The 20,569-nt window shown below is 44.9% G+C and overlaps 1 protein-coding gene across 1 annotated transcript in view; it reads left to right on the top strand.

Annotated features, from left to right (window-relative positions):
- The window catches only part of rrp36 (ribosomal RNA processing 36), a 78,751-nt gene extending 58,538 nt beyond the window's left edge, over nucleotides 1-20,213 (top strand). Inside the window, exons 6-7 of the mRNA XM_036134224.1 lie at nucleotides 933-1,050; nucleotides 19,792-20,213. Of these exons, the coding sequence (XP_035990117.1) occupies nucleotides 933-1,050; nucleotides 19,792-19,931 (258 nt within the window). The 3' untranslated portion in view covers nucleotides 19,932-20,213. The remainder of the gene's footprint in view (nucleotides 1-932; nucleotides 1,051-19,791) is intronic.
- Nucleotides 20,214-20,569: the final 356 nt, after the last annotated feature.

Here is a 20,569-nt window from a genome sequence, read left to right on the forward strand (position 1 = left end):
AAACGTGTCGTCGTCCCCCCCCTCCCCCTGCTCCGCGAGTCGGTCCGCGGAAAACGTGTCGTCCACCCCCCCCCCCCCGCTACGCGAGTCGGTCCGCAGAAAACGTGTCGTCCACCCCCCTTTCTGCGAGTCGCTCCGCGGAAAACGTGTCGTCCAGCCCCCCCCTCCGCAAGTCGGTCCGCCTCGATATAGGTCTGTAATTTACTAACTCATCTTGATCAAGAGATGGTTTCTTAAGTAAAGGTTTAATAACAGCTACTTTAAAAGCCTGTGGTACATATCCATTTACCAAGGATAGATTAATCGTGTCTAAAATAGGGCCACTGATCAGAGCGAATACCTCCTTAAACAACTTGGTTGGGATTGGGTCTAACATACAGGTAGAAGGTTTAGATGAAGCTAAATTTTTAGATGGCTCAGAAAGCTCTACTGCTTCTAAACAGTTCAGACACTGCACAGGTTCTAAAGATTCCTCCAACACTGCCTCACTTGCTGAGGATGAGGTAATCATGTTTGGGAGGATGCCAATTATTTTATTTTGATTGGAATCAATTTTATTTATGAAGAATCCCATAAAATCATTACTGCTAAGAGCTAAGGGAATGGATGGATCAACAGAGCTATGACTTTGTGTAAGTTTGGCAACTGTACTGAAGAGAAATCTAGGTATATTCTTATTCTCCTTAATAACACTATAACTATAAGCTTCATGAACTGCAGTTTGGCAAGTAAGGCCACAGTTCCACTGACACTGCCTAAAATTTGTTCCAAAGCAGTTCCGTGTCACAACACAAGCATCAAAATAGGCTTTTGTCTGCCAATAAGAGGATTTTTTCATTGAATAATTATGTCTTTGTCGTAAGCTACCAGCTACCAGTTGTGGCTTATGTGTGCTATATGTGCTAATTTTTTCATTTTAAATGTTTATGCAGGAGAACCAGGAGCAAGCAAGACGGAGCCAAGAGCAGCAGAGAGAGAGAGAGCTAAAGTTCAAAAAGCAGCAGCGAGAACGAGCCAATCGGGGAGCACAGCCCTTCTTCCTGAAGAAATGTAAGAGCATGTCCTGCACCAGGCCCGCTGATCCCCAGGATCCTGTTTCCTCTCAATCACACACCTTGTGGTTTTACAATCCGTACTGGGTATCTTGTTACTTTCTGTGGCAGCAAGATTCTTAGTGGTGATTTCAGTTGTAAGCTGCATTAATTTTAGGCTTGAAAACTTAACTTCTTCTGTACTGCTGTTGTGTGGGATGGGCAGGAATGAGTTTATTGCGGGCCAGTCCTCTGCTTGTAAAATGTGGAAACCATAAAGTCAAATTCTTGCCCTAAGCACTGTCCAATACGTCCAGTTGACCATGGTGTAAGGCTCCCAAATTGGTCTTTCAAAGTTAATTTACTTTATTGGTGTATGGGATTCAAACTAAGGTAATAATTCAAATATATATTGTTGTATAGAACAAGCAGGGTGCAATTTGAAACGGCGACTAAATGTGGAAAGGTTTGAACACCCATCACATCAAAGACTAAATTAGATGTATTCACAAGGGTATTTTGTCGTTTAAGCTGTTCGCCCACATAGATACGATGTTTTGGGAGACTTGAAACAATAAATTTTGAATTCGGATCCCAGAGTGAATGAATTTCAAAATGGTGGATTAATTTTACCAAGTGTAGATGCAAGCTACATCTTTTTTTAAACAATAGCAAACATGGCGCCATCCAGTGTTGTTATGGCTGTTACTAGCATCTTTGGACTCTTCCTTTCTGATTAGCCCACTCTACACAGCGTGTTCTCTGTATCTGATCCCCTGACACGTATGTGTGTTTATTTCACAAGTTGTCTACTTGGTGCATGCCTGGTGTTTTTTGCATGTTTCTTTGGCAGTGTCACAGCACCACCAATAGGCCCAACATTCCTACTACAGACTTTTGAGTTGTGCTGTGTCCTCTGATGTGAAAGCACATTTTACTTAGACTTAGACTTTCTTTATTGTCATTTTGTATGCACAGAGTGCAAACAGAACGAAATTTCGTTTTCATACAGCTCAGAAAAATTACAATAACTCTACAGGATACGTTGCTGTGAATTCTACAGTACAGGATTGAAATGCAGTAATAAATTGCAGTAATTTACAGGATAAATTACAATTGATTTCCGGATAAAGTGCAGCAGTGATTTAACAGTAGACAGTTGCAATGTAAACAAATAAGCTTATGCAGTAAGTTTCCGGATAAAGTGCAGCGGTGATTTAACAGTAGACAGTTGAAATGTAAACAAATATGAGTAAGTTTCCGGATAAAGTGCAGCAGTGATATTAGAGACTAAAGTTGGGCAGCATTTATAATGCTGGATAAGGATACGATTTACAAATGTGCAAATTAGCGAGTGTGGTACACAGTCCATTTTATACTTCAGCAGTTCAACAGTCTGATGGCAGCAGGGAAAAAGCTTTTGCAGAACCTGGTGGTCCTGCAGCGGATGCTGTGGAACCTCTTCCCAGAGGGCAGCAGGGAGAACAGTCCGTGATGGGGGTGTGAGGGGTTCCCGATGATGTTACGTGCTCGGGACAAACAGCGCTGCGATGAAATGTCTTTAATGGAGGGAAGAGGAGCCCCGATGATCCCTGTTGTAGGAGGTGACTTGAGGTTTCTTTGGCACCGGAATGATGGAGGCAGACTTGAAGCATGCTGGCACTGTGGCTTGGTCCAGCAAGGTGTTAAAAATGTCTGTGAGGACACCAGCCAGCTGACCTGCACACTCCTTGAGCACCCGCCCAGGTATGTTGTCGGGGCCTGGGGCCTTCCGCTGGTTGACTCTCCTTAGACTCTTCCACACATCGGCTGTGTCAAGGCAGAACACCTCCTCCTCCTGGTGTGGGACAGCTTTCACTGCTGGCGTGCTGTTTAATGCCTCAAACCTCCCAAAGAAGTTGTTTAGTCCATTTAGGAAGTCCGCATCTGCTTCACCCACCGGGGGGGAGGGCGTGTTGTATTCTGTAATCGCCCGTATTACTTTCCACATGCTTCTGGTGTTGCTTGCGTCGTGGAAAAGCTCCTGGATTTTCTGACTTTGGTTCCGCTTCGCTAGCCTGATGGCATGGTTCAGGTTGGCTCTCGCTGTCCTCCTTGTCACCGGACTTGAAGGCTGAGTTCCGTGCTTTTAGCGCTTGACGGACCTCCGCAGTAATCCAGGGTTGTTGGTTGGCTAGGGTGATGATGGTCCTGGTGGCGCTGACGTCCTCGATGCATTTGCTGATGTAGGCTGACACAGTCATGGCGTACTCATCAATGTTAATCTTGTCCTCATAAGTTGCTGCAGCTTTGAACATGTCCCAGTCAGAGCACTCGAAACAGTCCTGGAGCGCCTCCATTGTTCCCTCAGACCAAGCTCTCAAATGCCTCACTGTGGGTTTAGCTCTGATCAGCAGGGGCCTGTATGCAGGGGTTAGCATCACAGTGAGATGATCTGACGAGCCCAGGTGGGGACGGGGGGCTGCTCGGAATGCTCCTTTTATGTTTGTGTAGACTAAGTCTAGAGTGTTCTCTCCCTGAGTTGCAAAATCCACCTGTTGGTAAAAATGGGGTAGAACAGTTTTCATACTTGCCTGGTTAAAATCCCCTGCAATAATGAAAACACCCTCTGTGTGTGAAGATTGCAGCTCGGAGATTTTCTGATAGAGAACGCTCATAGCCTCTTTTGTATTACCGCTTGGAGGGACATAGACCGCTGTGATGATAACAGTGAACTCTCTAGGCAGGTAAAAGGGTCTGCAGCTGATAATCAGTAGCTCTATGTCCGGAGAGCAAAAGCTTGTGACTATTCTAGCATTTTTACACCAGTTGTTGTTGATGTAAATGCAGAGTCCGCCTCCTCTGGCCTTACCGCTTCGATGTTTACAACGATCCGCGCGGAAGGTGGTTAGCCCCTCCAGTCTAACGGCGCTATCGGGTGTTGATGATGAAAGCCATGTTTCTGTCAGGTTGAAAGCGCAACAGTCTCTAAACTCCCTCTTTGCAGAGAGCTCGAGTTGTAGATGGTCCGTTTTGTTGTCCAGTGAGCGGACGTTGAAGAGCAAGATGGATGGAAGTGACGATCTAAATGGGTTAGCCTTTAGCTTAGCTGCTAGCCCTCCGCGACAGCCGCACTTCCTTGGCCGGCTCAGCCGCTTCCGCTTCACTCTACTCCGGCACGAGTTGCCGGAAGTGACCGCAGCCTCCTCGGCCTCTGGGTCTTGCAAGCGAAGTGCACCGAAGCTGCGTAGACAATAGAGTGTGGAAATGGTTACAAGTCCAAAAATTTTTTCTTCGTTTATGAAAATTTACCTTATTCCTCGCTGGAATTAGACACGGCATAAAGCAGTCAGAATTAATCAACATGGGGTCTCATGTACAAAGACTTGAGGATTTACTACTAAAGGCTGACACATTCTGAAATTTAGAAAATTGTATTGGCACAAAAAGTTTTTATGTATGAAACTGTGTATGCATCGATAACAATAAATAGAAAGACCCTACACATTTGAATCAAACTTTTTTTTCTTGAGTGAAGTATTAACACATACAGAACTACTCAATGTAAGGTGTTAGAGAAAATAAGCATTAGACATGAATATGGGTACCTAACCCTAATTAGGGGAGGTTTTTTTTTTTTTGTACATTAGGCAGCACTCGAGGGCCATTTTTGAAAAATCCTGGGGGGCTAACCATAAGTCACAGGGACATCTGGGTGCCATCCCCTGAAAGCCCCATCCCTCGTCTCCCATCTGCCCAAGGTCCCATATTTTTAAAGCCCACCAGGACCCCGGTACAGCCCCCCAAAAAACTCAAAATTTACCAAAATCACAAATAAATGGTCCCCAATGGCTTAAAACTTTAGTTAGGGGTTGTAGTATCATTAAACCGTCACCAGGTGGCATTATGTACGATAGGCGGCATTTTACATTGGACAGGAGGCAGCGTTTACATTATGTACAATAGGCAGTAATATTACATTGGACAGGAGGCAGCATTTACATTATGTACAATAGGCAGTAATATTACATTGGACAGGAGGCAGTATTTACATTATGTACAATAGGCAGTAATATGAATAGGCCAATCAGCGGCATTTTGGTTAGGGTGCTAGGCTAAATGATAGCCATGTCACTGTACAATAGGCAGTAATATGAATAGGCCAATCAGCGGCATTTTGGTTAGGGTGCTAGGCTAAATGATAGTTAACTGATAGCCATGTCACTGTACAATCAGCAGTAAGTTCAATAGGCCAATCGGCAGTGTTTTACATAGGCCAAAGGGGTGTAGTAATTTTAGTGTAATTTCCCTTTAATTTTGTTTAAATTTACTCTTTAGTTGATTTTATCTTCCAGAGTGTAATGAAGAGGCCTTCATTACTGGGACTGTTTTTAGGAGAAGTAACTGGTATTGCACTTTAAGAATACTTTTGCACTGTAAACTTGCACCTTAATTAGCACTTTGTTTTGCACAGCACTTTAAGCATGACTTTGCACAGAAATAACCATTTGCACACAAGAAGTTTTTAACTATTTATTGAATATTTATTGGATATTTTAATAATTAGCATGTAGCCTTTTGTTCAGGCTCTGCACAGCTGCTCCTCATTGGGAAATGGTGTGGGCTCTGTGAAAAGAAGAATTGTTGTTTAGAGCTAAGGTCTACTGTCAGGAAACTTAAGCAAATGGTGGTGTAGAATCTGTGAGAAGTGTGAGACTAAACAAAGTATTAGAAGTTGGTGACTTACCTGTTTTCTATGTCCTCTCCAGGGTGTTTGGACAAATGCTTCCCCGGGGGTCCAGACACCATTTATAGGTTCCGGGAGAGACCATGGGAAAAGCAGGGGGGAACTTTTGCACATTTGTTTTAAGGGGTTTTTAGGTGTGGGTTTAAAAGATAAAATATTTATAAAAATAGGTGGGAATGTGTATGTGTATTTATATAATGTAAATATTGTATTTTATAGGTAAAGTTAATAGTAAATTGTTTAGTGCAGAATGGTTTAACCCTTAATCAGCAGAGGGTATTTAAGGCAGTGATTGTGTCTGTAAAACAAGTTGGTTGTTGGTTGGTTGGTAGTTGGTTGGCAGAGTGAATGCTGCTACCAACAAATAAATGTATTGCTGCTTCCACATACTGCCACTTGGTCATCATTCCTGCTGAAACTCCAGCCTCAAAAGGCCACGAACCGACAAGTGGTGTCAGGAGTGGGATTTGTCACGCTGCAGTGGGAAAATGATGACGAGAGGTGGAAAAAAGCCAGGCCAAGAGGAGGTGCCTGATGATGGAGTTGGAGCTTCAACTGATCTGGAAGCCGTGACAGTAACCAACCCTGGGGACAAGTTGGAGGAGCTGGCAGTGCTGGTGAAATCTCTTGTGCATTCTCAAGCTGCCAGAGACCAGAAGTTGGAGAAGGACTTCGTTCGTCAGGAGCAAAGGTGGAAAAGCATGCAACACCAATTTCAACAAATTCAACTTCAAGTAAATTCTATACTTGACAAACCTGACCTATCAGAAGCACAACCTTCCCCCACCACATCTGAGGTCCATGAAGTTGATCGGGGTGACGTCCAGGTGGCCCATGGTTCCAGGTCCACAATGGAGCCAAAGTTTATTCCCTTATCCTTGGAGGACGACATTGAACATTTTCTGACAACGTTCGAGAGGATGGCCCAGGTGTGTCGTTGGTCCAGAGATGAGTGGGCGGTTCGCCTCGTCCCCCTATTGACAGGAAAAGCTCGCACAGCCTACGTTCTCATGGATATTGCAGACTCTGAGAACTATGACAAGGTGAAAGAAGCAATTCTAGCCAAGTATGAGATCACTGCTGACACGTATCGACGCCGCTTCAGATCCCTGAAGGTTGAACCAGGTGAGACGCCACGTGAACTTTATGTAAGACTGAAAGACTTGTTTTCAAGATGGGTTAAACCTGAAAAATCTACTGTGCAAGAAATATCTGAGCAGATAATTTTGGAGCAGTTTTTGAGAATGGTTAATCCAGAATTGGAGATTTGGATACGTGAGCGTGACCCGAAGACGGCAAAAGAAGCAGCCAGCCTTGCAGAGGTCTTCACATCCGCCAGGAAGGGGAGCAAGAGCACCTACTTTGGCCGAGAGACCCACTATGCCCAACCAAGTAAGTCCACTGGGGGTGAACAGGGCTCTGGTCAAGTTCAGCCTAGAAATATTTCAAGTTTAAGGCATCTCCCTTCCCAAAGACAGAATGTTAAGAAGTCATTTTCCAAATCCTCAGTCCAAGATGTAAGATGTTATAACTGTAATAATTTTGGCCATACACAACACTTTTGCCCTATCCTTAAATCAAAGCCCTCACTTTTGTGTTCAGTTCCAAGACCAGCTGGAGAGATGGCAGAAAAGAAAGTTTGCACTGTTCCAGTTCTGATTAATGGACAGAAGGAAGAAGCTTTACTTGATTCTGGGTGCTTCCAGTCTCTGGTGCATAAGAGTTTGATCTCAGAAGAGAAACTTAGTGGGGTGGGGGCTAAAATAAGTTGTGTACATGGAGATGAACACGTTTATCCTACAGCTGAGGTGTATTTGACAGTGGGAGGTCAAACATACCTGGTACAGGTAGCTGTAGTTCCCTTTTTACCATATTCAGTTATTCTTGGAAATGATATCCCCACACTCTTTGACCTTCTACACCAGTTAGAGTATGATACCCAAGGGTTCAGTGACACAAACTCGCAGATTTCAGTGGATAAAACTCAAGGGCTAGCTGGGGGACACCTAAAACACTGTCATGTAGTAACAAGAGCACAAAGTGCAAGGGGAGATCTTGAAGAGCTGCCTTTTTTTGGTGAATCTCTGGAAGCAGAGCTGGGAAAGACAAAGAAGTCTAGAGCTCAGAAAAGAAGGGATAAGTTTAAAGGTGCAGGTAGTGAGGGGACAGCACAGTTGGCTAAACCATCCAACCTCTTTGATTTTGACATTCCCTCAGATATAGGGGCACTCCAGAAGGAGGATCCTACTCTAAAGCCCTGGTTTGAAAAGGTGACAGGGGTGGAGGGAACTCCTCACGGCCAGGTAAACTTCCTGGAAGACACTGTTTTTGTAATTAAAGGGGGCATCTTGTATCAGAAGAGGGGAAAGTCAGAAGCTTTAGCCCTCCCACAGCAATTTAGACTTAAAGTTATGGAGCTGGGACATTCAATTCCCTGGGCAGGTCATATGGCTTTTCACAAGACACTGAGTAGAATCAGCAGGCGTTTTAGTTGGCCAGGAATGTATACTCAGATTTCTAAGTTTTGTAGCTCCTGTGAAAAGTGTCAGTTGACTTCAAGCAAGGGCGTGGCGCGAGCCCAGCTACAGCCACTGCCAATCATTGAAACACCTTTTGAAAGGCTAGGCATGGATATTGTGGGCCCATTAGAAAGGAGTTCTGCAGGTCATCGTTACATATTGGTAGTATGTGACTATGCTACTCGGTACCCTGAGGCCTTTCCACTCAAGTCCATTAAAGCACGTCATGTCGCTAACTGTCTCCTGCAGCTTTTTTCTAGAGTAGGAATGCCGAGAGAAATTCTTACAGATTGTGGGACAAATTTTTTGTCCAAATTATTGCAGCAGGTTTACAAGTTGTTAGGGATTAAGGGACTTAAGACCACCCCTTATCACCCCCAAACGGACGGGCTAGTGGAGAGATATAATCAGACTCTCAAAAATATGCTACGCAAGTTTGTTTCTGACACCGGTACCGACTGGGACCAATGGCTTCCCTACCTGTTATTTGCTTATCGGGAGGTTCCACAGGTTTCCACAGGCTTTTCACCCTTTGAACTTTTGTATGGGCGTCAAGTGAGAGGCCCACTGGATCTGCTGAAGGACTGCTGGGAAGACCCCAAGTCAGACGGTGAAAATATTGCAGCATATGTCATCAATATGAGAGAGAGATTGCAGGAGATGGCATCATTTGCACAGGATAACATGAGAGCAGCTCAACTACACCAAAAGACCTGGTATGACCAGAAGGCCAGAGACCGGGTTTTCTTTCCGGGACAGAAGGTACTGTTACTACTTCCTACCAGTGACAACAAGCTGCTGACACAATGGCATGGACCATATGAGATCACTAGACAAGTGAGTAAAGTCGTTTATGAACTGTACATGCCAGAAAGAGCTAAGAAGTATCAGACATTTCATGTCAACCTGTTAAAGGAGTTTCATAGCCAACAGGAGCCTGTGCACCAAGGGTTATTTGTGCGTGCAGTTAAGGATGGGGAGGTGACTGAGAAATTTTTCCCAACTAGCACGTCAGATTGTGCTTCAGTTGACCTGTCTCATTTGTCCCTAATGGAGCAGGGCACCATAAAACCTCTCTTGGATCCTCAGCTCTTTCGAGAAACTCCAGGATTCACATCACTGGTTCAACACAAGATTCGACTGAAGGAGGATGCACCAAGCCGTCAAAGGAGTTATCGTATCCCAGAGCGGTTGGTGCCAGTGTTGGAAAAAGAACTAAAACTGATGATGGATTTGGGAATAATTGAGGAGTCCACTAGTGAGTGGTGCAGCCCAATTGTGCTGGTCCCAAAGAAAGATGGCTCCCTGAGGTTCTGTATTGATTTCAGGTATTTAAATGCCATGTCCAACTTTGATCCTTACCCAATGCCCAGGGTTGATGACCTATTGGAGAGAGTTGGTTCAGCAAACTTCATCACGACTCTGGATCTGTGCAAAGGATACTGGCAAGTGGCTTTGGCACCAGAGGCGAGAGAGCTGACCGGGTTTAAAACACCTTTTGGTATGTACCAATTTAAAGTCATGCCATTTGGGCTTCAGGGTGCACCAGCAACATTTCAACGTTTGATGGATCATGTACTGAGAGATGTGTCAGCATTTTCTGCGGCATATTTGGATGACGTTGTGGTGTATAGCAAGTCTTGGGAGGAGCATGTGACTCATCTACAGGAGGTGCTACACTGCATCCGACTGGCTGGGCTGACGATTAACCCTAAAAAGTGTACCATAGCCCAGAGGGAAGTGGAGTACTTGGGCTTTGTCATTGGCTTTGGAAAGATAAAGCCTCAAGTTGGAAAGATGGAGGGAATCCAGTCCTTCCCAGTTCCCACCACGAAGAAAAAGGTGAGAGGATTTCTGGGTTTGGTGGGCTGGTACAGGAAATTTATACCTTCTTTTGCAGAGAGATCAGCAGTACTGACTGACCTAACAAAGGGGTCAGCCCCCAACAAAGTGCGCTGGACAGAAGAATGTGATCAAGCATTTAAAGACCTCAAGAAAGCAGTATGTACACATCCAGTTCTACAATGCCCAGACTTCAGCAAGCCATTCATCTTGCAAACAGATGCTTCAGGAGTGGGCCTTGGAGCTGTCCTTCAACAGGAGGTGGATGGTGAAAGACAACCGGTGGTGTTCTTGAGTCGGAAGCTGCTTGAGAGGGAGAGAAGATATTCAACGGTGGAAAAAGAATGCTTGGCCATGAAGTGGGCCATCGAAGCCCTAAGGTATTATCTTCTGGGACGTCACTTCATTCTGGAGACCGACCATCGAGCTCTTCAGTGGTTAAGACGTATGAGAGATGCCAATACCCGCATTGCAGGATGGTACCTGTCTCTGCAGCCTTTTGACTTCACGGTTCAGTATAAACCAGGGAAGGCTAATGTGGTTGCTGACTGTTTATCTAGGATAACAGAGGATTGAGATACTGTGCTTTGAAAAGAAGAGGGGGGAAATGTAATGAAGAGGCCTTCATTACTGGGACTGTTTTTAGGAGAAGTAACTGGTATTGCACTTTAAGAATACTTTTGCACTGTAAACTTGCACCTTAATTAGCACTTTGTTTTGCACAGCACTTTAAGCATGACTTTGCACAGAAATAACCATTTGCACACAAGAAGTTTTTAACTATTTATTGAATATTTATTGGATATTTTAATAATTAGCATGTAGCCTTTTGTTCAGGCTCTGCACAGCTGCTCCTCATTGGGAAATGGTGTGGGCTCTGTGAAAAGAAGAATTGTTGTTTAGAGCTAAGGTCTACTGTCAGGAAACTTAAGCAAATGGTGGTGTAGAATCTGTGAGAAGTGTGAGACTAAACAAAGTATTAGAAGTTGGTGACTTACCTGTTTTCTATGTCCTCTCCAGGGTGTTTGGACAAATGCTTCCCCGGGGGTCCAGACACCATTTATAGGTTCCGGGAGAGACCATGGGAAAAGCAGGGGGGAACTTTTGCACATTTGTTTTAAGGGGTTTTTAGGTGTGGGTTTAAAAGATAAAATATTTATAAAAATAGGTGGGAATGTGTATGTGTATTTATATAATGTAAATATTGTATTTTATAGGTAAAGTTAATAGTAAATTGTTTAGTGCAGAATGGTTTAACCCTTAATCAGCAGAGGGTATTTAAGGCAGTGATTGTGTCTGTAAAACAAGTTGGTTGTTGGTTGGTTGGTAGTTGGTTGGCAGAGTGAATGCTGCTACCAACAAATAAATGTATTGCTGCTTCCACATACTGCCACTTGGTCATCATTCCTGCTGAAACTCCAGCCTCAAAAGGCCACGAACTGACACAGAGAAACGGGGGAAATGGAACATCTCTACCCGGGGCAAAGCTCCACTCTTTCCCTGCATGGAAGTGGAGTGAGCACATGGCCTGTCGCCCATCTCCCACCCACATACACTTCCACGGAGATATATCATACAGAATCACTATGTACAAAAGGATGCATTTTATATGGGACAGAGGGCAGCATTTTACATTGCAGGGCAAACTACAACATGGAAGACAATACATTGCACATGGGATTGCAATTGTCCTTGGCTCATTCTGGAACCATGGAGGACCAGGGGCGGCCAGAGGAGGGCCAGGGCCTGGGGGAGAACCACGGAGGACCAGGGGCGGCCAGAGGAGGGCCAGGGCCTGGGGGGGGGGGGAACCATGGAGGACCAGGGGCGGCCAGAGCAGGGCCAGGGCCTGGGGGGAACCAGAACCAGGGCCTGGTGGGGCCATGGAGGACCAGGGGCGGCCAGAGCAGGGCCAGGGCCTGGGGGGGAACCAGAACCAGGGCCTGGTGGGGCCATGGAGGACCAGGGGCGGCCAGAGGAGGGCCAGGGCCTGGGGGGAACCACGGAGGACCAGGGGCGGCCAGAGAAGGGCCAGGGCCTGGGGGGAACCACGGAGGACCAGGGGCGGCCAGAGGAGGGCCAGGGCCTGGGGGGAACCATGGAGGAACCAGGGACTGGACAGTGCTACACTATGATGGTCTTACAGAACCACTATGTACAAAAGGCTGCATTTAATATGGGACAGGGGGCAGCATTTTACATAACAGGGCAAACTCCAACATGAAAAGCATTACATTCCACATGGGATTACTAGGGTTTTTGGCTCGGCTCAATCTGGGACCATGGAGGAACCAGGGGGGGCACCACGGAGGTCATGTGTCCAGGAAGGAGGCACCACTGGCCCGCAACAACCTCCCTGGAGCTAACACCCCCCTCCCTGGAACAGACTCTGGGTCCTGGAAGAACCTCCAGGGTCCTGGAGGAACCAGGGGAACCGCTATGTACAAAAGGCTGCATTTAATATGGGACATGGGGCGGCATTTTACATTACAGGGCAAACTCCAACATGAAAAGCATTACATTCCACATGGGATTACTAGGGTTTTTGGCTCGGCTAAATCTGGGACCATGGAGGAACCAGGGGGGGCACCACGGAGGTCATGTGTCCAGGAAGGAAGCACCACTAGCCCGCAACAACCTCCCTGGAGCTAACATCCCCCTCCCTGGAACAGACTCTGGGTCCTGGAAGAACCTCCAGGGTCCTGGAGGAACCAGGGGAGGCACCACGGAGGTCATGTGTCCAGGAAGGAAGCACCACTGGCCCGCAACAACCTCCCTGGAGCTAACACCCCCTCCCTGGAACAGACTCTGGGTCCTGGAGGAACCAGGGGGGGACACCACGGAGGTCATGTGTCCAGGAAGGAAGCACCACTGGCCCGCAACAACCTCCCTGGAGCTAACACCCCCTCCCTGGAACACACTCTGGGTCCTGGAGCAACCTCCAGGGTCTTGGAGGTTATTCCAGGGTCCTGGAGGAACCAGGGGAGGCACCACCGAGGTCATGTGTCCAGGAAGGAGGCACCACTGGCCCGCAACAACCCCCATGGAGCTAACACCCCCTCCCTGGAACAGACTCTGGGTCCTGGAGGAACCTCCAGGGTCCTGGAGGAACCAGGGGAGGCACCACGGAGGTCATTTACCCAGGAAGGAAGCACCACTGGCCCGCAACAACCTCCCTGGAGCTAACACCTCCTCCCTGGAACAGACTCTGGGTCCTGGAGGAACCTCCAGGGTCCTGGAAGAACCTCCAGGGTCCTGGAGGAACCAGGGGAGGCACCACGGAGGTCATGTGTCCAGGAAGGAAGCACCACTAGCCCGCAACAACCTCCCTGGAGCTAACATCCCCCTCCCTGGAACAGACTCTGGGTCCTGGAAGAAGCTCCAGGGTCCTGGAGGAACCAGGGGGGGACACCACGGAGGTCATGTGTCCAGGAAGGAAGCACTACTGGCCCGCAACAAACTCCCTGGAGCTAACACACCCTCCCTGGAACAGACTCTGGGTCCTGGAGGAACCTCCAGGGTCCTGGAAGAACCTCCAGGGTCCTGGAGGAACCAGGGGGGGCACCACGGAGGTCATGTGCCCAGGAAGGAAGCACCACTAGCCCGCAACAACCTCCCTGGAGCTAACACACCCTCCCTGGAACACACTCTGGGTCCTGGAACAGACTCTGGGTCCTGGAGAACCAACATCCATAACGCACACACTGATACATTGGACTGCATGTACCAAAACACTTGGTCTAACCAAATAACACACATTTAATTACCACATGTCACACTCTACACCCTAATGGACACACACACACACGCACACACACACACACACACACATCCATAACGCACACACTGATACATTGGACTGCATGTACCAAAACACTTGGTCTAACCAAATAACACACATTTAATTACCACATGTCACACTCTACACCCTAATGGACACACACACACACACCCACACACACATCCATAACGCACACACTGATACATTGGACTGCATGTACCAAAACACTTGGTCTAACCAAATAACACACATTTAATTACCACATGTCACACTCCACACCCTAATGGACACACACACACACACGCATACTGGACTACCAGTACTAACACTAACCCTAACCCAATAGAACCCATTTGATAGCCTCATGTCACCCAAGTGAACCCTAGTGACACTCTCAAAAACGTAAGGTAAGGCTGCCATCCAGTGGCCAAGGCTCTGTATTACACCTGCTCCTTCAGGTCTTCCATGAGCCCTAGCGGCCCATTCAAATTAATAGCGAAATGGCTGTGCATGCTTTCCCTGGATTTAGGGAGCATGCTCCGCCATGCCATCGTAAAATGCATAGGACACTAGGGACAAGGGGGACGAATCCTCTAACCCTAACAGTATCCTTTATCTGTTGATATGGTATCTGTTTTTAAAAAAATTCTTTTAGCTCTCTTGTTCACAAGTCAGAAGTGGTGGAAGTGTAATTTACAGACCGTCCATCTTACGAGTATAGCATATTTGCCATAGACTTCTGTTCTGGCACTTCCATGTTTTTTTGACACATGGATTACTTCCGGTACACAGGCAACAATACTGTGTCGCAGTTTTCTAAACATTTTCCAGCAGACAAAGAAAAATCTAAAAAAAAAAAAAAGTCAGGAATCGCATTTGTGATAATGCAGAAAAAAATTATTACAGAAGACGAGTGAAATATACGGGTTAAAGTTCTCCGTCACTGCGACAGATTTCCGTCATTTGGGCGCAAAAAGTTCCGTCTAGACTTTTTATTCAAGGTTTTAAACAGAAGCTGCTCTCAACCAATGAAACCTGGCAGAGCTGGGGCATTAGCCAATAAGAGCGAGAGTAGGGCGAGTCTTTGCAAAGCGGACATCTGGCAGTCTGAGGTTTATCGGTGTTCAATCATTTTAACTCTTGGCAAAGCATCTAAAATTGACCACAGATGGCATGAATGAAAGTAGCAGTGGTCAAAGGTTTTCTTTGGTATATGCAAACCAGCAAGTCAGAAGATTCAGCGGATAGAACAACTGAAAACAACTTCCCTCGTTAAGCGTGTCTGTCGCTGTTCTTGCAGTTATTTCCACCTGTGGCCATGTCACCTGTCAGCGTTTATTCCCTCGCTTCCAGTAAGTTAACTGATAAACGTGGGGGAACAACCAGGGATCTCCTCATGATTCGCTGTTATGTTTTATTTAAAATTTAAAGAGTAACGCGCTAGCTCAGGCTAATTTAGCGTGACGCATGACCCTTGAAGAAGAAGGGTCGGAATGTGAAACATGTGACTGGGTCCGATTCAGAATAGCGAAAATAAATAAATAAATTCCACCTGCACTGTTCTGAAACAAAGAAGGCAGAGCTGCAGTCAGAGTGGCTGTCAGGTAATATGCAGCAGCGTCCACCTCACGAGCAGCTGAACCAGGACAAGTGTCCTGCAGCATAGACATCATATACGTACATGCCTCGTTGGGCGCAGGTTCGCACGTCAACGTCACCACCATATTGTATGTGGCAGAAAAAAAATTAAGTTCTGTTGTAGTGAACGTGGATCAGAGAAGATGCCTTATTCCTGTGCTGCATGGAAATGTATTGGGGCTGATCTCACTGCTTGTATCTGCCTTCTATAAACTAAGGCTGCACCATGTTGCAAAACTGGACACACTAAAGCAGCAGAGTGGCAACACTAGGAAAAAGCTGTGCAAGACCATTCTTTTTCAAGATTTTTAGCTTGCATACAGTACAGACTATTGTATTTAGACATAGATGTGCATATATAGATTTTCAAGTATTATAAATAAGCCAAATAAATAGCTGTGTGATTTATATATATATATATCTCAGGGGTTAAAGTTCTCAGTCGCTGCGACGTATTTCCGTCATTTGGAAAATGAGCGCAAAATGTTCCGAGTAGACTTTTTATTCAAGATTTTAAACAGAAGCTGCGCTCAACCAATGAAATCTGGCAGAGTCTGGATATTAGCCAATCAGAAAGAGAGTAGGGATGGACTTTGCAAAGCGGAGATCTGCCACTCTGAGGTTTATCGGCATTCAGTCATTTTAACTTTTGAAAGAACATCTCAAACTGACCACAGATGGTATGAATGAAAGTAGCGATGGTCAAAGGTTTTCTTTGGATTTATGCGAACCAGCTGGTCAGAAAGTTCAGCGGACAGAACAGCTGACAACAACTTCCCTCGGTAAGTGTGTCTGTCGCTGCTCCTGCAGTTAATTTATGAGTTATTTCCACCTGTGGCCACGTCACCTGTCAGCATTTATTCCTTTGCTTCCACTGATTTAGCTGATAAACGCAGCGACTAACCAGGGATCTCCCCACTCAATTCAATTTCAATTCAAATTTATTTATATAGCGCCAATTCATGAAACATGTCATCTCGAGGCACTTTACAAAGCCAAATCAATCATATTATACAGATTGGTCAAAAATTTCCTATATAAGGGAACCAGTTGATTGCTTCAAAGTCCCGACAAGCAGCATTCACTCCTGGAGAAGCGTAGAGATACAGGGAGAATCATCTGCATTGTCCATAGCTTTACAGCAATCCCTCATACTGTGCAAGAATGAAGGGACAGTGGAAAGAAAACCCACCCATTAGCAGGAAGGAAAAACCTCCAGCAGAACCGGGCTCAGTATGAACGGTCATCTGCCTCGACCGACTGGGGGTTACAGAAGACAGAGCAGAGACACAACAAGAGAGACAAAAAAGCACAGAAGCACACATTGATCCAGTAATCTGTTCTACATTAGATGGTAATAGCCGGTGATCTGTCTTCTCTGGATGATGTCACAGTTAACAGAACGTCAGACCAGGTGTGCCTACTATTAAGAAAAAAGAGAGAGAACAAAAAGTTAAAAGCTGAAATGACAACAGTCATTTCAATTTAATACAATGCAAATTAGAGAACAGTAGACTGGAGAAAAGTAGAAATCAGTAGAGTGAGAAAAATAGGCCCTGATGTCCTCCAGTAGCCTAAGCCTATAGCACCATAACTATAGAGGTAGCTCAGGGTAACATGAGCCACTATAACTATAAGCTTTGTCAAAAAGGAAAGTTTTAAGATTAGTCTTAAAAATAGACAGGGTGTCTGCTTCACGGACCAAAACTGGGAGTTGGTTCCACAGGAGAGGAGCCTGATAGCTAAAGGATCTGCCTCCCATTCTACTTTTAGAGACTCTAGGAACCACCAGCAGACCTGCAGTCTGAGAGCGAAGTGCTCTGTTAGGAACATATGGGGTAATCAGAGCTCTGATATATGACGGAGCTTGATTATTAAGGGCTTTATATGTTAGGAGAATTTTAAATTCTATTCTTGATTTAACAGGAAGCCAATATATGAGTCGGCCCATATATATATATGGGCCGACTCAAAAAAAAATTCAGTCAAACTGATTATTTTTGCTTTAACCCAAGAGTCCAAGAGGACAGGGCGAAGTAGAGCCCCTGTACCCGACGGGACATGTGCAGCTGGACACACGGTGGGCAAAGGATTGTGTGTCTGTCCATTTTGTCAGTCAAGGATGTTAAAAATCTGTTCAAAATTGGATTTATTTTTGGAGCTGCTGGGTTACCTGGAGTATTGAGAAATTGTGAAAACGTCAGCAGCTGTTTCAGTCCATGTCAAGGCTGCCTGAACATGTGAGGGATATGGGGTTAGCACTCAGACTGAAATGCTCTGTAAGCAGAACTGCAGGCCATTTGCTATTTCTGAACTTACTGGCAGGATGGGAACGATCTTGGAGAAAGATGGTAGCTGGACTCTGGCAGAATGACCACAAATTTGGCTATTTAGAATTGCCTTTGAGGAGAACCAGCAAGACTTTTAAGGCAGACAGAAAAAAGAAGTCTGCCTGCCCAAAACAAATGTTATTATCCAAACTGGATCCCCTGTAATCTTAATTTCTCCTGGATATTATGTAAACCAGACGCCCTGTGACATCTGACATCTGTGACTTTGAACAGTGCTCACTGAATTGCCTGATAACGTTCCATCACTAAGACCGATGGCTGCAAAGTGCTGTCTGGGACAGTTCACGGAAAAACATACACACGATTACACTAAAACACACAAGCCCACACACACTTTCCCTGCTTTCTGTTTTTGTAGTAGTGTCAGAAAGGTCAGACCAGAGACTTCAAACTGTAGCTTTCCTTGAATTTTAGTGCTGTTGTAGTGTCAGAAAGGTCAGATCAGAGACCTCAAACTGTAGCTTTCTTAGAATTTGTCTGTACGGTAGTTATTGTATGCCTTTGTTTTTCCTATGTATTTTAGTAATGCTTTTCTGTTCATGTACAGCACTTTGAATGTCTTGTTATAGAAAAATGCTATATAAATAAACTTACCTTACCTAGGAGCCATTAATGTAAAACAATCCAATGACGTATGGGATGTTGTGATAAAAAAGTGCAATTCCACTGCGCTCCAGCAGGTGGCGGCAGGAATAGTAAATTGTAAACGGACTGAACTTGTATAATACTTTTCCAGTCAAACTGACCACTCAAAGCGCTTTACACTATAGCCACATTCACCCAATCGCACTCAACGATACGCAGATCGGTAGGCAACTCGGGGTTAAGTGCCTTGCACCTGGGCAAGTACCCCCCAGAGAAAACTTCTCCGGGCCGGCCAAACAGCTCCTGTCCTCGGACTTCCTGGCTCATCTGTCGGAGATTCTGTTCGTGATGAAGTTCCAGCACTTTTATTGAGAAACAGAGCAAAGATTGTATAGATGGAAAGTAATCCCACTCCACGGTCCGGCCGCCAGCCTGTGTGCCCTGTTTTTGTCTCTCTGCTCCCCTAATACCCAACAGTGGCCTTGGTGTGAGACGAAACAGAAACCGTCTATCCTACACAATCATCATCCCGCACAGTAGCTACACAGCATTTTGCTTTGGTAATCAGCAGGGCCGTGCTCACATGTCCGAGTGGCATGAGGCCATAGCGACTTTAGCACAATATTCCAATGATGGATTCCAAACTGGCACAAAACCTCACAAATACACTGGATACATTGGAAGATCATATTAAAGTAGTAGTGTTTAAATGTGGGCGCTCCATCTTGTGGTCCCCTGGATGTGCTTATTGTATATTATTTTAATGAATTTGATTTCAACTGTTTGGAACCATTTCCTATTTATCAGTTTACACATATCTATAAAATATCCTGTTTGTTGTGCCTTATTGCCATAATAAAGCCTTGCTGATCTGGCATTTAAGCTAAAATGTGCATAAAGATCGGAGCTGTGTCCGAACTGGACAGTCGTCTGAACTCACAGATTAGTCCAAACGAAAACTGTTTGCCATCCAAAACAACTCCAAGGAGAAATTCTCTCCATGAATGTCCATTGATACTCACAGGTCACTGCAGGGTTGTGTGTTTTCTGTCTTTTGAGGTAGTTGTAACCAAATCTTTATCTGTTTTTTATTATTTTGTTTCAAAATGTGCCCCTTAATTTAAAGGAAAGCGTTTAAAACATTACTGACCAAAGTACTGCAACAACCTTGTTATATAAGATCTATTCGGCAAAGAGTGCGTGCTGCAACATAATTAAACATATTTAAATAAAACAGTCAAATTATTCTCTTTTTTTAAAAAGTTAATTAACAAAAGACTAGTTTGTAAACGATATTCTGTTTTCATTTTCTCCACAGCGGAAAAGAAGAAGCTGCAGCTCGCTGAAAAATATCTGGAACTGAAGAAGAGGGGCAAATTGGAGACCTTCCTTAGCAAGAAAAGGAAGAGGAACTCATTTAAAGATCGCAAGAAGCTACCCGAACAACTACATAACTAAAAGCCTTCTTTATGCTGAAAACTGGCAAACTGTTTTCTGAGAAATGTTTGAGGGATATGAATCAGCCTGTTGTTAAAGCCTAATCAGTCTGCTGATGGTACTGCTGAATCTTATCAAGTGTACTATTGTAAAAGCTCTGTGTTCAGAAATGTTTGTGCACAATATTTTCTATAAAAATATTAAAAGCATATTGTTTTGAGCATCATAGCATGGTTGGATTGTGTTAAATGTACAAGTGTTTTATTACATCGATAGACAATAAATGTTTTCCTCAAGACTAAATGTTTGGCCCACTGTCCTTGCTGTCTATTTAACAGCTTTGCAGTATTCTTTAGTCCATAATGATGTCACCATCTTGACCTTTGCAATTCTTTTTGAAATACTGCAAATTGCAACAACTCTACCCTTTCATTTTAATGGTACCAAATTTGCTGTGTGTACAAAATGGGCCTTGAACTTTTCTATGGAGGGACATTTGTCTTCTCATTATTCAAACAAAAAGTAATTAAATGTTATCAAAAGTTTTTAATATTCAATCAAACAAGTTACTTTAATCAAAATAAATAGTTTTGATCAAACTTTAACTGCAATGAAATTATATTTGAAATTGAAATAAAAAAGGTTTTGTAAACAAAATT

Source organism: Fundulus heteroclitus, unplaced genomic scaffold (assembly GCF_011125445.2).
Source record: "Fundulus heteroclitus isolate FHET01 unplaced genomic scaffold, MU-UCD_Fhet_4.1 scaffold_77, whole genome shotgun sequence".
Classification (NCBI taxonomy): Eukaryota; Metazoa; Chordata; class Actinopteri; order Cyprinodontiformes; family Fundulidae; genus Fundulus; species Fundulus heteroclitus.